At 40.2% G+C, this 13,809-nt stretch overlaps 1 protein-coding gene across 1 annotated transcript in view; it reads right to left on the reverse strand.

Annotated features, from left to right (window-relative positions):
• The window catches only part of LOC135932218 (uncharacterized), a 38,635-nt gene extending 28,637 nt beyond the window's left edge, over positions 1-9,998 (reverse strand). The window contains exons 1-3 of the mRNA XM_065469583.1: positions 9,785-9,998; positions 9,382-9,692; positions 8,538-8,547 (exon numbers count right to left, since the gene is read on the reverse strand). Of these exons, the coding sequence (XP_065325655.1) occupies positions 8,538-8,547; positions 9,382-9,692; positions 9,785-9,827 (364 nt within the window). The 5' untranslated portion in view covers positions 9,828-9,998. The remainder of the gene's footprint in view (positions 1-8,537; positions 8,548-9,381; positions 9,693-9,784) is intronic.
• Positions 9,999-13,809: the final 3,811 nt, after the last annotated feature.

The following is a 13,809-nucleotide window of genomic DNA, read 5'->3' on the forward strand; positions in this document are numbered from 1 at the left end:
GCCCAAGCGAAAACCTGTAGTGATCCCATATGTGTCAGGAGTATCGGAGCAGCTGAGACGCATTTTTTCTAAACACCGGGTCTCTGTGGCTTTTAAACCCCAAAACACGCTGCGCCAAAAATTGGTCCACCCCAAGGATCAGGTCCCCCGACACAAACAGAGTAACATAGTGTACGCTGTTAAGTGCAGGAGGATTGCCAGGATTTATACATCGGGGAAACCAAACAACCTCTGGCGAAGCGGATGGCACAACACAGAAGAGCTACCTCGTCAGGCCAGGACTCTGCAGTCTTTTTACACCTACAGGCCAGTGGACACTCTTTCAATGATGAGGATGTACACATCCTGGACAGGGAGGAACGCTGGTTTGAGGGCGGAGTCAAGGAGGCCATTTACGTGAAAAGGGAAAGACCATCTCTGAATCGAGGAGGGGGCCTAAGGGTCCATCTGCCACCATCTTACAATGCTGTGATTGCAGCCATTCCCCAACTCTCTGTGAATGGTACTCATGGCCATTGATCAGTGGTCTTTGATCAGTGGGTTTTGGTCAGTGGTTGTTGATCAATGGTCATGAGAATTTGCATAATTATGATTAAGGAACTGACCTCCCAGCCCATTGTTCCTTCAGTGGGCTGGTTTCAGATTGGGGAAACCTGCAGTCAGCTGAGACTGAAGAAGTCACCTGGATGATGATGAAACGTTTCTCCCACAAAACGCTACGTCCAGATGAACAGAATCAACTTTTGGAGATTTACTTTCCTGGATGATTGAGAATGCATCAAGACATTTTAACCTGAAGTTGTGATTACATTATGTTTAGTGGAAACAAAAATGTGGATCTCATTGAAATGCTCCAACAGATTGTTATGACATCATGATTGTATGCAACAAGTGCTTTATTTAGGGCTGGGCATAGATTTGGATTTCTATAATTGATTCAATTCTGATTTGCAAGGTCTGGATTCAAATCAATTTAATTCAATTTTGACTCAGAGAGTCAGAAATATTATAATTCTGATCAAGGGATATTGGACGATAGCTTGAGGGAAATACAGGGTCTTTGCCTGGTTTTATAAAGAGACTAATACTTGCAGAGTTCATATTTGCTGGTAGTCTACCATTTTCCTTGATGTCCTGCAGCATTCTGTGAAAAATTGGTGCCAGAATTGTCCAGAATTCTTTGAAAAATTCTGCTGGAAAGCCATCTGGACCTGAAGCCTTATTGTTGGGTATACTTGTCAGGGCTTCCTGGAGTTCGCCTGGTGTCAATGGCGAATCCAATGCCATTGCTTGGGTGTCTAATAATGTTGGAAGAGTTATGTTGTCGAGAACTTGATAAATTTCGTTTTTAGATGGGTTTATTTGTGCTGTATATAAAGTTTGATAGACATCCCTAAAATTTTGTTTATTTTTTTTAGGGTCATATATTGTATTCCCAGATAAATCTTTAACAGCACATATGGTTGTTTTTTTATTTATTTATTTTTAACTGGTGTTAAATACTCCAGTTCTTTCTTCTTTGAGCTGAAGGAAGAACAATACTCGGTGTATAAATGCTCAATCAACAATCTCTTTATTCCATATTCCATACAACACTTTGAGCATTACAAACTTCTGGACGGGAGATGTGCACAGGAGGGTGTCTGGCAACATCTCGAACTGTCTAACAGTTACACAGACTCTTATAGCTTGTTCCCCCTCCCTTCAGGGCCATAAAGCGTAAACCCTCACATTCTTTCTATCTTACGGCGCCTACATGACGGCCTTGGCTTCCTGTTTTATCTCCTCCTGATGAGATGGGGCAGAAAAACTCCACGGTATGTTCTGTTCTCTTCGTGATCTGAAAAGGAAGGCCATGATTCTACACAAACAGCATTTCTTATAACTCAGCAGTATAATGCATCATAAAACAGTGTAATGATTTCACAATCTTTAACCCTTTTATTACCACTGGCCCACCGGCGGGCCCATTTTACAAGCGCTCTTTAAAGGACTGTAACTCCATCATCGTTTATGCGAGAGAGAAAATACGAACGGCTTCGAAAAGAAGAGAAGCTGCACTTTACGGGGATATTTGGTGTATTACGGTAGCACAAAGCTACTGCTGTCTGAACACGGAAGGAAATCTGAACTCCACCCAGATTTTACCACATGCGCTTGGGACTACTGTAACGCATCGACCATTTGAGCTAGAGAAGAAATTCACACCTTTACTGAAAGAAGAGACGCTGCGCTTTACAGGGACATTTGGTGTATTACGGTAGCGCATAGCAATAACAAGCTACTGCTGTCTGAAAGAAAGAAAAGTCAACTGCGCTTAGGTTTTACCATGTGCGCTTCGCACTAACGTAACCATTTGGGCTAGAGAGACATTTCAAATGGTTACTGAAAGGCGAGAAGGCAAGCGTTATGAAACTTTACGGTGCAGCATTAGAAAGCACGTGCAACAACGGTCCAATCACAAGCAAGAACTGATGATGCACGGAGCAGAGGGGCGGGTGTGGAGAAGTGGCGACGCCCCAAGAAGGGTCAGGAGATTTAAAAAACTGCGTGGCCTAGGCTGAAAAACTTTATTGTACATATTTGTTATAGTTCATATTTAAAGTTGATGTTGCGTTACATTTTGTTCCTGTTGAATATCAGTTTCCCCTTAACTAGAGTGAGATTAATTTTTTTCCACTTTAACTGTTGTTCCATTGTCTTAACAATAAATTAATGTAAAATGACTGCCAGATATTGAAAGCTGAGGTTATTCTGAAAAAAGGGGCAAAAGCATTCACTTATAGTATGATTTCTGGCCCTTTTACAGCCAAAACTACCAAATAAGTCCAGGCGGACCAAATGATGCTTGGTCAATAAAGTTAATCCAAGGCATAATGTGGCATATAGCCGTATAATGATTCAACAATTCTTTGATTAGAAGTATAAGGTAGCATAAGATAGTATAATAATCTCACACTGGTTAGCTAGAAATTGACCGGATTTGTTACCGTGTTCAAAATTATGCAAGCAAAGTCTTTGTACTAAGAATTGAGTCTTTTTTATCAATAATTTAATTTAATTCTAGTTTTGTTTTGCGTATTTTGTTCAATATTTCTTGATCTTGGTGGGACACATAGGCTTTTTCTAAGGATTTGATGTTTTTTTTCTACTTCCTGAATATTTTTGTTTTCTTGTTCTTCTTATGTGATAAGAAAGAAATTATTTTACCTCTCATCACAGCTTTTCCTGCTTCCCAGAGGACAGATGCTGATGTTCCAGGAATGTCATCATAGCCTGGAAGAGATTTTTGATAGTAAACTGGTCTCTGAATACACAGAGAGAGAGCTGTGCAGGAATTGTGATTTTTAACGTGGTGGAAATAAAACAGCAAAAGTAAGATGGAATAAATGACGATGTTTATAAAATGTGAAGTGTAGTTTTGATCTTCTTTTGCTGCTGGTTCAGTGAATTTTGGTCAGAGAGTAATGAAACCTGCAGCAGCAACATCTGTGAGATGTCAGTGTTCAGCACTGATGGCGTGTCCACATACGTGCCGTCGGGTGAACAATCCATGCTTTGTGTTCACGTCTTTGTGCAGAATTCGTTTGCCTGCTCTTTGATCATTTGCTGTTTTAGCTGTTTGGTGGTTGTTGGAATAGGTTTGTGAGTTTTAACTAGAGATTCTAGCATTTCTGGCAAAATACATTTACATTCAAAAATCGATTCAGAATTTAATTATATTATCAACATAATTATATTATCGATAGTGCATTATTCAAGCTAAAATCTAAAATCAAGCTAAAACCGACCCCTCGTTTTATTGTTTTGCAGGCTTTTTTTTCATTCTTGGATACCTTTTGAATCTCCCTGGTGTTGGAACCTGGATTTCCTCCTTGGCCTTGGAGGTGGCGAGCAGCCCAACAACCTGATTTTTCCAAATACCAGAGAAAGAACCCACCCATTCCTTCTGTTGGTGGAGTGATCTGCTGTAGTGGGACTAACATGGGTGAATTCACAAAGAAACAATTGATCTACCACTTGACTAAATAATGTACAGCTTTTAGATCCAGAAAAGGCAGACCTCTTCTCAGCTGCCAGACGGACTAATATTGACTGGAAAGGAATCAAATAATAATTAATAATAATAATAAAAAAATATTAAACTTTAGAGATGACCCTAAAATAACTCCAGTGTTATTACATGGTACTGATACCCACTTTGTAGAGGCATTTTGTGTTGTTTGTTTGGAATTAGCATTCATTTCTACTCCAGGGTAAGATACACAGCATACCAAACACCACTGATGGTAAAGTTCATTTCAAGATGCAGTGATGCAATCTGTTAATTTGTTCATTGTGCTCCTGTATTGCAAAATATAGTGAGTGTTACAAACACTGTGAAAGGCCATGTCCACACTAATACGTGTTAGTTTGAAAATGCATCTTTTTCTCTCTGTTTTGGCCTTCCGTCCACACTGAAACAGCATTTTCGATCAAGGAAAATGCAGTGTTTTCAAAACGGTTTCCAAAGCGGATACATTTGAAAACGCCGTTTTCGCGTCACAGCATGGACAGCGAACCCGGAGCCTTTTCGAAAACTATGACATGTTTTAGTCATGTGATACAGTCATGTAACCAATTAAACTAAAATAGCAGAGGGCATTATACTGCAGTTGTTTTGTTAGTTCTCAATTTTGACAGCCCTATTAAAGATTAGTATCAGTTTGCACATGCTCCAGATAGATTTTCTCCAAATTCTTTAATTCTCACTCGCTTTTGCAAGTTTGTACTTTTGTGTTACTCGTAGCAACAACTCCACCTCATTGCTTTTCCTCGACATTTTGGTGCGACGTTTCAAAGGCAGGTCAAATCGTCTTGCGTTTCACGCATGGGCAGTACTGGAACGTAAGTGTTTTGCGGCCGTTTCAATGTAGATGAACAACAATAGTGTGGACGCGGAGCATTTTCAGAAGTATACGCCCTTTTCAAATTTATCCCGGCTAGTCTAGACATAGCCAAAGCCTCCGGTTATTTCCTTGTAATCTCAGACATTTCTACACCTACCTCTTGAACCTAAACACCGGTCCACTATCCTGTAGCTCATCCAGAACAACTGGGTCTTAAGACATTACATTATTTACACACAGAATCCAAACCAGAAATCACCGCAGCTCTCATCACCATCTTGTAAAGCTTCCCTTTCACTCTGGCTGCTATCCTTCTGTCACAAATCACCTGACATTCATTGTGTGGCTGTGACGATGTCACTCAAGCTTTCCCAAATTATATTCCAAATTAGATTATTAAGATATATTAATCACAGCAGATTCCTGTGTGGCAGAAAATCCACCAGAGCAGGCTGTTGATATATATTAGTGATAAGCAGCTGTATGATCATTGCAGGCTGAAGAAGAGTTAGTGTGTGTGTGTGTGTGTGTGTACTTGCTTGCTAGTCTGATAGAGTCCTCTCTGTGTTCTTTATGAGAGACAGCTCTGCTTCTGTTCTGTGAGTGTTTACTTTAAAATGCCTGAAGACATGAGGGAGACTTTGGAGGTGAGTTAGAGGTTATCTGCTCGGTAAGAAGTTACAAACAACTCTGCTGTTTTCTTTTGGTTTTCTTTGGTTCTTTGGTTTGTTTTTTGTTTCGTTTTTCTCCCACCAGCTAAATGAAAGACAGAAATGATAGAAGGTCAAACAGGAGGTAAAACTCACATTTGGTGAGCTGATGTGGTGAGCTCGGCTGGCAGAGAGGCTGGCCTGTAAATGATGGTGTCAGTTTATTTTTTTTAAACTAAGGGATTGTTTTTAAAATGTCACAATGTTTTAGATTATACTTATCTAAAAATGTAAACTAGCACAAAGAATGAATTAAATTTAGGTCAGCATTAGAAGGGAACAAAAGCAGGGTCCTATTTAACAAATAAACTCTGAGTTGGTTAAAGCTGTGTAACACCCAAATTTCCCATTCGTGGGATAATAAAGGTTTATTCTGTTCTTTTGTGTGAGTTGCTCCATTTTACTGTCCTTCTGTACAGTTCATGTGACAAATAATGTCTTACACGTAGTGTTCATGTTTTTAAAATGATTTTGAGTTCTCAGAGTTACCGAAAATAACCAGTAAACAAATTAAATAAACTTAGTAAAAAGATAAATAAAAAAGCGGACACACATTTTGGCCACATTATTATACTGTGTTACTATAGTTAACTGATAACATATTTATGTCACCATCTATACTGATCAACAATGTTAGGGTAAGTGAATCCAGATGAAAGAAAGAAACCCTGGAATCGTTGAAGTTGCTCAGTAGAATCAATCAACAGAGACGGTTCCAGGAAGCAGGTTTAAAAATAAACTCTGAGTGTTCTGTTGCAGAACAGCTGATCGGAGTAATTTCAATCAACTCTGAGATCAACTTGCATTAAATGTGCGAGTAGAGAAAGGAAGTCATCATCATTAATGCCCCGATACTATTATTCACCATGGCAACAGGTAACTAAAGAGCGGAGCCTCCAATTTTATCCCTTAGAACAAAGAATATGAGCACGTGTCAGTGATGACCATCATATAAAAGCAGGAGGGGAGAAAGGTTTTAATCAGTTTGGGCCACTTTGGCAGACTGAACAAAGTTTGATATAAAATATAGAATTCTATTAAAATGTCCATGATCATGTTGTAGCCAGCTTGAACTTTGATCACCTGAAACTTAATTTTACATTTGATTGTTTCTAATTATTCAGTTGTAACCTGACACAACAAAATGTGGGAGACAGAAAGTGAAGATCAGATTTGGAGAAAGAGACATGGTTTATGAAAGGACTAATTACTAATTACTACTCATATTAGTTACCCATAGCAACAGATTCCGGGGTGATCCACCCTCATCTAAAAACTGTTTCTGCAGCAGTTCATTTTACCTTTTTTTTCAGTAATCCAAAGAATTTTAAAAAAGTGAGACGCATTTGCAAACAGTTTACCTGAATGCAGCCAAAGCTGCTCAAATGTGATTGGTCAGGAAACAAAAGGAGAAAGCAGCTTGTCCTGTGATTCCAGATTTGACATATTCAGATACAAAATCAGTTTTTTTTTCTATCAGAGAGAAAAGAAGGTGATAGAAACATGAGGCACCATGACCGATTTATCCTCTATAAACATCCACAGGAAACTGATGGAAATCTGTCCAACAAAATCTGCGTCCTAATGAGCCGCTGCTAGAAGGACAAAATCCTGACCTGACATCAGTCCAAGATTTGTCTTTAACCCTTGGATGCACAACCTACCAATACCTACACTCTTCCACGAGTGGGGTCAAAAATGACCCCAAATAGAAACAATGCATTTTGCTATAAACTCGGTTGTTATTCTTCAAAATCTTTAAAACAAAGAGTTGTAATATTTCCATATTTGAGTTATTCCTCATAAAACATGTTTGTGACATGAGGCCCTTTGCATTTTTATTTATTTTTTCATTAATTTTAAGAAATTGCAGTTTTTGTATCCTTGTATCACTTTTGTATGCTTGCTCGGCATATACTGCAGAAGCTGGGTCTTCCCTCTGAAAGGCACAAGTTGTTCATTCACTGTAACACAATCACTGATGATGAATTTCTGCCTGCAGTTGACCAGGAACAGGCCCCATATGTAGAGGAAAGCTGCCATGTGGTTTGTTTTCAGTCAGTAGGCTCTGGTCCTCTTGTCATCAAAGTGCAAGAAATGGCGAATATCTTCAAATCTTTGAATTAACATAGTGGCCTTGTACAATGGGTTATGCAGAGGACTCCAAAAAAAACACACCGACTGGTACATCCCAGTTCTTCTCACTTCCTGCAAGAATGATCAATCAAATGAAGGCCAGGAGCTTAAGTTTGATTACATTTTTCCACTCTTTTCCCCTGTCTGTGGCTACTCTTTGTGCCTCCATGTTTGTGTATGTCAGCACCTCTCCTATTATATTATCAGACATGAACATCTTCCATACATCTATTGGGGAGACAGTACTAAACCCAGGTGCAAGCCCTGGCCAACTAATTCAGAATATTGTGGCTAGAGCAGTAAGAGGGGCTCATTCTGTTAGACTCAATATCCATTTCCTACTGGGGGACAGTAGTCTGTGTCCTCTATATCTGAGATGTTAGATTCTGAGTCAATGCCTCCGATGGGGTCTTCATCCCATCCAACCTGGATCATTTGTAGGGCAAGGTCCACAGGGGTCCTAGCTGGCCTCATACCAGCCATGTTACTTTAGATATTTAAAAAAAAAACATAAGAAAGGACAATGTTTGAAATGCACAGGAAACTATAAACAGGGCTGCACATAAATGGTGCGCAGGTGCGCATTCGCTGTCAAAATAAAAGACGCGTACCAGATAAGAAGTTGGAATGCGCGTTTGCGTACATTAGATGTTCTGGAGGAGGACAGACATTTGTTCAGAACTCTTAAAGATGTTGAAGAAGCAAGCTCCATAAGCAATTACTTTGGTGTTCCTCCACCGCAAAAGAAGTGTGTATTCTCTGAATTTCAAGGAATACTTTTATTTTGACAGTGAATGTGCACCTGCGGACCACTTATGTGCAGCCCTGACTATAAATCATGTACGTTATTGTGTAAAAATTAATTCTTGATCCATCAGAAGTGTAAGTGGGTCAGTCAGAGTTGCTAAGAATGAAAGTTTCATAGAAGATTCCATAAGAACTGCTTGGGGTCATTTTTGACCCCACTTGTGGAAGAGTGGGGTAGTGATACAAAAACTGCATTTTTTTTTAATTAATGAAAAAATAAATAAAACTGCAAATGGCCTCATGTTACAAACATATTTTATGAGGAATACCTGGAATATGAATATATTACAACTTTTCATTTTAAAGATTTTGAAGAAAAACAACCCATGGGGTCATTTTTGACCCCACGTGTGCATCTAAGGGTTAAAATGTCATAAAGTGAAAGTGTCTGGTTAAATGTACTGAAAGGTGTTAAACAACAAGTGCTGCTGGAAGAGTTTTCATGAAGAGAACATTAACACTGTGAATGAGGGATGGACTTTGATTCAGTTTGACACAATCTGTTTTTCTTTCACTTTGAATAAATGTTTTTGTGGGACTGAGGATACATTTGTTTACATTTGGAAGTTTGATGTCATCTGTTCCTCTTGTTTCTATCTTAAAACATGATGAAAAATCTGTTTAAACAGAAATAAATAGAATTGAATTTCTGACAGCAGTAAATAAAAATCGTCCCTGAGCTCAGTATGTTTGTGACTCTGAGATGGAGGTGAAATCTGTGAACCTGGGCTGTGGTTTACTGCTCTCTTCCTGTCACAAACACTGTTTGACATCTGTTCATCTGTTGGTTTTTGTTCAGGCTGCAGGGATCATTTCTCACTGTGGGTATCAAGCTTAACACAGAAGCAATAGTAGGTGGCTGAATGATCGCGTTTAATTTTTTTGATCTTCAACTCACAGCCGTTCTGTTTATTCTGAGCTGAGAAATCATCTTTCTGAGGATGACCATATGTTTTATCAATGTCACCATTTGTTTTATCAATATCAAGTATCACTTTGAATGTTTCATTTTCTTTTTTCTGGTACCAGTATATCCAGTCACGATCGCACTGTTCAGTCCCTCCACAGCTGAAGGAGACACTTTCTCCAACTCTCCTGGTCAATGTTAAATCGTCCTGAATCAGCTGTTCTGCTGTCACGGTAACCAGTGCTGTAGAGACACAGACAGATAGATGAAGGTTAGTGTGACAGTGTTTGTTACAGGTTGAGTTTGTTGGCTCCTGATTGGCTGGAAACACTCACCTGAACACAGACAGCACAGAGCAGCAGCTGGGAGGAAAAGCATTTTGTGCAGTGGTGTTTCCTCTGGTGAACCTGGGGAGAAGTGGCGCTCTGATGCAGCTGAGGCCAAACAAGGACGAGCTGTGAGATCAGACGAGGGCCACGTGGTTTCTAACAGGTCCTCAAAGCTCCCATCAGCCCCTGCGGCCCACAGATAAGACTGCTGCTGCTGATTGACAGCTCAGCTGAAGCTGCTGTGTGGTTTCATCGTCTTCATTTCAATCTGACAGCAGATCCAAAAATCTGGGTCACATGATGCAGAAACACTCAAACACATTCATGTTCCCACAAACACATTCAGGTTGCTGTGAATTTACTAACACACACTATTACTGATGAATCATTCGCTCATCCATCATACAATATATTTCATTGTTAACACTTTTTTTGCTCTTGTGTTTTTTTCATACTTTATGTGTCGTGTGGCAGCTTTGAAATTCTTGAAGTGTAACAGCCTCAATAAAGCAAAAAAGCTTTTTCACTGATTTCCATTTGGCTTTGTAGAAAATCCTCATGCCTGGTTACGCCTAAAATGATCTTTAGAAATTAGTTATGACATGTTGTGTTTGCTTGTAAATGTTCTCTTTCTGCACATTAGAAGCAGTTGTTATAAACATATAAATGCACATGTATCTTACTTACTGTCATTTCTGGTTTTGAGTGTTATTTTGAAGCTTGCAAATATTCAATAAATGTAGCTGCATCATTCACTGTCTCATAGATATTTGATTGTTCATAGTTTACTCGTGTTTGAACTTATTGGCCACAGTTTGAAAGAATCAAACTTACTAGTCTGCACAGACTCCTCTGACAAGTCTGAGAAGTTTTTGACTGAACTACTGAAATAATGATGTGTTGGTTTAAAATAAACAGTTTTTTGTGTCTGTAAAAACATGTTTTGTTTGTCTGTTTGTGTTTCTGTGGCTGTGTGGTTTGTGCTCTTTTGGCCTGATTAACAGACATTCAGTGACTTAGTGTTGCTCTCTTGGTGTCACTTTAAATACTAATTAAAATAAAAGACATTAAGAAAAAAAAGAGAAAAACATTGTTGAAAATAAAAACTATTAATTATCAGTTATTCTCAAAAATATCTTATTTCCTCTTCATCTTCTGTTTCATTTCAAACTCTGTAATAAAATGGGAGCTGAGCAGACTGCAGGGGCTTCATGGTCTCTCCTTTGATTCCATTAAAGTTCATTTGTCAGCTCTGAGTTGAGGATTTGAGCTGTTTCTCTCACAGGTGAAGAACACAGATCCTTCCTGGAATCATTCTTGAAGCAGAGTTCATGCTTGTAACTGTCATTGTGTTATTAAAGTGAAAAGCCACAGCTAACGGTGTGGAGGCTGCAGAGCAGAAACCCACACAGCCCGTCTGCTGCAGGAGAGCAAGTTTGGATACAGTCAGTTTGTGCTTCACTCACACGGGTTGTTGTTTATCACACAATGAAAGTAGAATCAAATTCTTCATCTTGAAATCTTTATTATTCACACTTACAAACACAACATACAATCAATATTTGTTTAATTTGTTTAAAATATCAAATATGATCTTGTGTTGAAAAACCAGCAGATGGTGCAGAATTACTGAGATGATCAAATCCTAAATATTTGTAACATCACTAATATTTGCAGAAACAAAGAATAACTTTAGTTGTTCAGTGAGATTTCAACATGTTTTCAGAGATTATTGAGCTTTTCTTATGTAACAATGGCTGCAGATGAATTCTCTACTAATGATGAAAAAACTAACATGTAAAGCCTGAAGCAGCAGAAACTGACTTTAAACACATTTTCAGCTTCTATAATAAAACAACTGAAGGAAAATAAATGTTTGTTCTTACCTGTTACAAACAGTTTAGTTCCAGAGCCAGTGATGGGGTAGTAGTATCCTGTTCCTCCCACAGTGAGACAGACTGCTACAAAAACCTGTCTGCTGTTGAATGTGTCAGCTGAGGTGAATGAGTCCAAATGAGGAAGCAGGATCATATTTCAGCTCCATGATGTGTTTCTCTAATGTTCATATCAACATGACTGTCTCTTCTTCTCTTTTCTTTTAGCCACACTAGCAGCACGGCTCTGATGTTAATGTCAGTCTGTTGCTCAGTCCACGACTTTAGTCCACATGAAAAATTTAAAGATATCAGAACATCTGAATCTCAGGAGAAAGTGGGCCATGCAGCACAACAATGACACAAACCAGTCAAGTTTTTGTTTTCTTTTCCAATCAAGTCTCTTTTTTTTTCGATTTGCTGTTTCTTCTGTCCTGCACATTTTCCTCTGTTTTGTGCAGCTTGATGGAGCTTCTGTAAAAAATAGAGCCAGAGTTAAACTTTAGTGGTGTGGAGCAAAGAGATGCTTCAGGGATGCTTCTGAAATGTGCTGTGGCATGTCTGCTGGAATCATCAGTGTTGTATTGAGTGGCCTCAATCAGCTCCAGCTGTCATGATGTGCTGTGTGCAGGCAGGAGAAGAGAACCCAAACGCTGGACTCGGTGAACGGAAAGAGGCAGCTTTATTGCGCTGTGGCAGAAACTCCAACCATAACTCAAAATAACAACCCTAAACTGAAAACACAAAGCTACTAACAAACACCTGGAACCGGGAGACAAAAGACTGGGAACACGGAGGCAAAACACACAGCTTGTTGAGGGTACAACGCAACAGAGAGCACAGGAAATCACAGGGCTTGTATACACAGGGAGGGAATGAGAAACAGAAGGGAGACACAGCTGGGAGAAATTAGGCTAACGAGACAGGGGAGATGTAAAACTGAACACACTGACAACAGACTTGGACCGCAGAGTACTGGATTAGCTCACTCGAGGATCCAGCAGGAGCAGATGTGGGGCCAGAGGGTGTTGGGCTCCCTGGGTGAATATGTAGCCGACTTGGGGACTGAGCCACAGCTAGCGGGGACACTGGAGACTGAGCTGATGACAAAGCTAATGACTGGGCTACCAACTGAGCTACTGACCGAGATATGGACTGCAATAAAGGTTGTGGTGATTCTGGTGGTGATAGTGGCTGAGTGGCTGAAGGTTGCTGGGCAGCTAACTGAGCTGAAGGTTGCTGGGCAGCTGGTGGTGAAGTAAAGGGCTGAACTACAGGCTGGACTGACGGCAGAAGAATAGCAGGCTCTACTTTCTCCAGGGGTGGCAATTGACTCAAACTCAGCCTCTGGGGAAGCCCTGGGGGGAATCTCCATCCCTGTGTAGCCTGACTGGGCCGACAGGTCCACTAACTGTGCTGCTGCCTCAACTAATGCCACAGGAGAAAGTAGAGGTGTGGTGGGGTGAAGATGGTGAGGATGGAGTCTCTTCCTTAAGGGAGGATCGAGTGATTTGGCTATAAATATCGATGGGAAAAGATGCTGACGCTGAGAATACCAGGCGGCGAGGGCTTCCAGGAGGACAGCTGAATCTTCCTTGCCCGGACCGCCCATGCCAAACAATTCAAAGCAAAACCTGGCTCTCAGAGCTGTTATAATTTGTTTTAATCTTTTAATGTCCAAAAAACCGACAGTGCAGGTAGTGGATGACAAAAAGTTATCGAAAAAGACTACCTGGATGAGTTTCTTGGGAGTGTCCACAGCGTGGATTGCGCCCCAGCAGTAATCCCACAGCTGCACGAGATACTGAAAACGTGAGTCCGCTGGATCCATTTGATGGTCGCGTCGTTCTGTCATGATGTGCTGTGTGCAGGCAGGAGAAGAGGACTAAAAAGCTGGACTCGGTGAACGGAAAGAGGCAGCTTTATTGCGCTGTGGCAGAAACTCCAACCATAACTCAAAATAACAACCCTAAACTGAAAACACAAAGCTACTAACAAACACCTGGAACCGGGAGACGAAAGACTGGGAACACAGAGGCAAAACACACAGCTTGTTGAGGGTACAACGCAACAGAGAGCACAGGAAATCACAGGGCTTATATACACAGGGAGGGAATGAGAAACAAGAGGGAGACATAGCTGGGAGAAATTAGGCTA

The sequence above is a fragment of the Pelmatolapia mariae genome, linkage group LG18, assembly GCF_036321145.2.
Source record: "Pelmatolapia mariae isolate MD_Pm_ZW linkage group LG18, Pm_UMD_F_2, whole genome shotgun sequence".
In the NCBI taxonomy this organism is placed as follows: domain Eukaryota; kingdom Metazoa; phylum Chordata; class Actinopteri; order Cichliformes; family Cichlidae; genus Pelmatolapia; species Pelmatolapia mariae.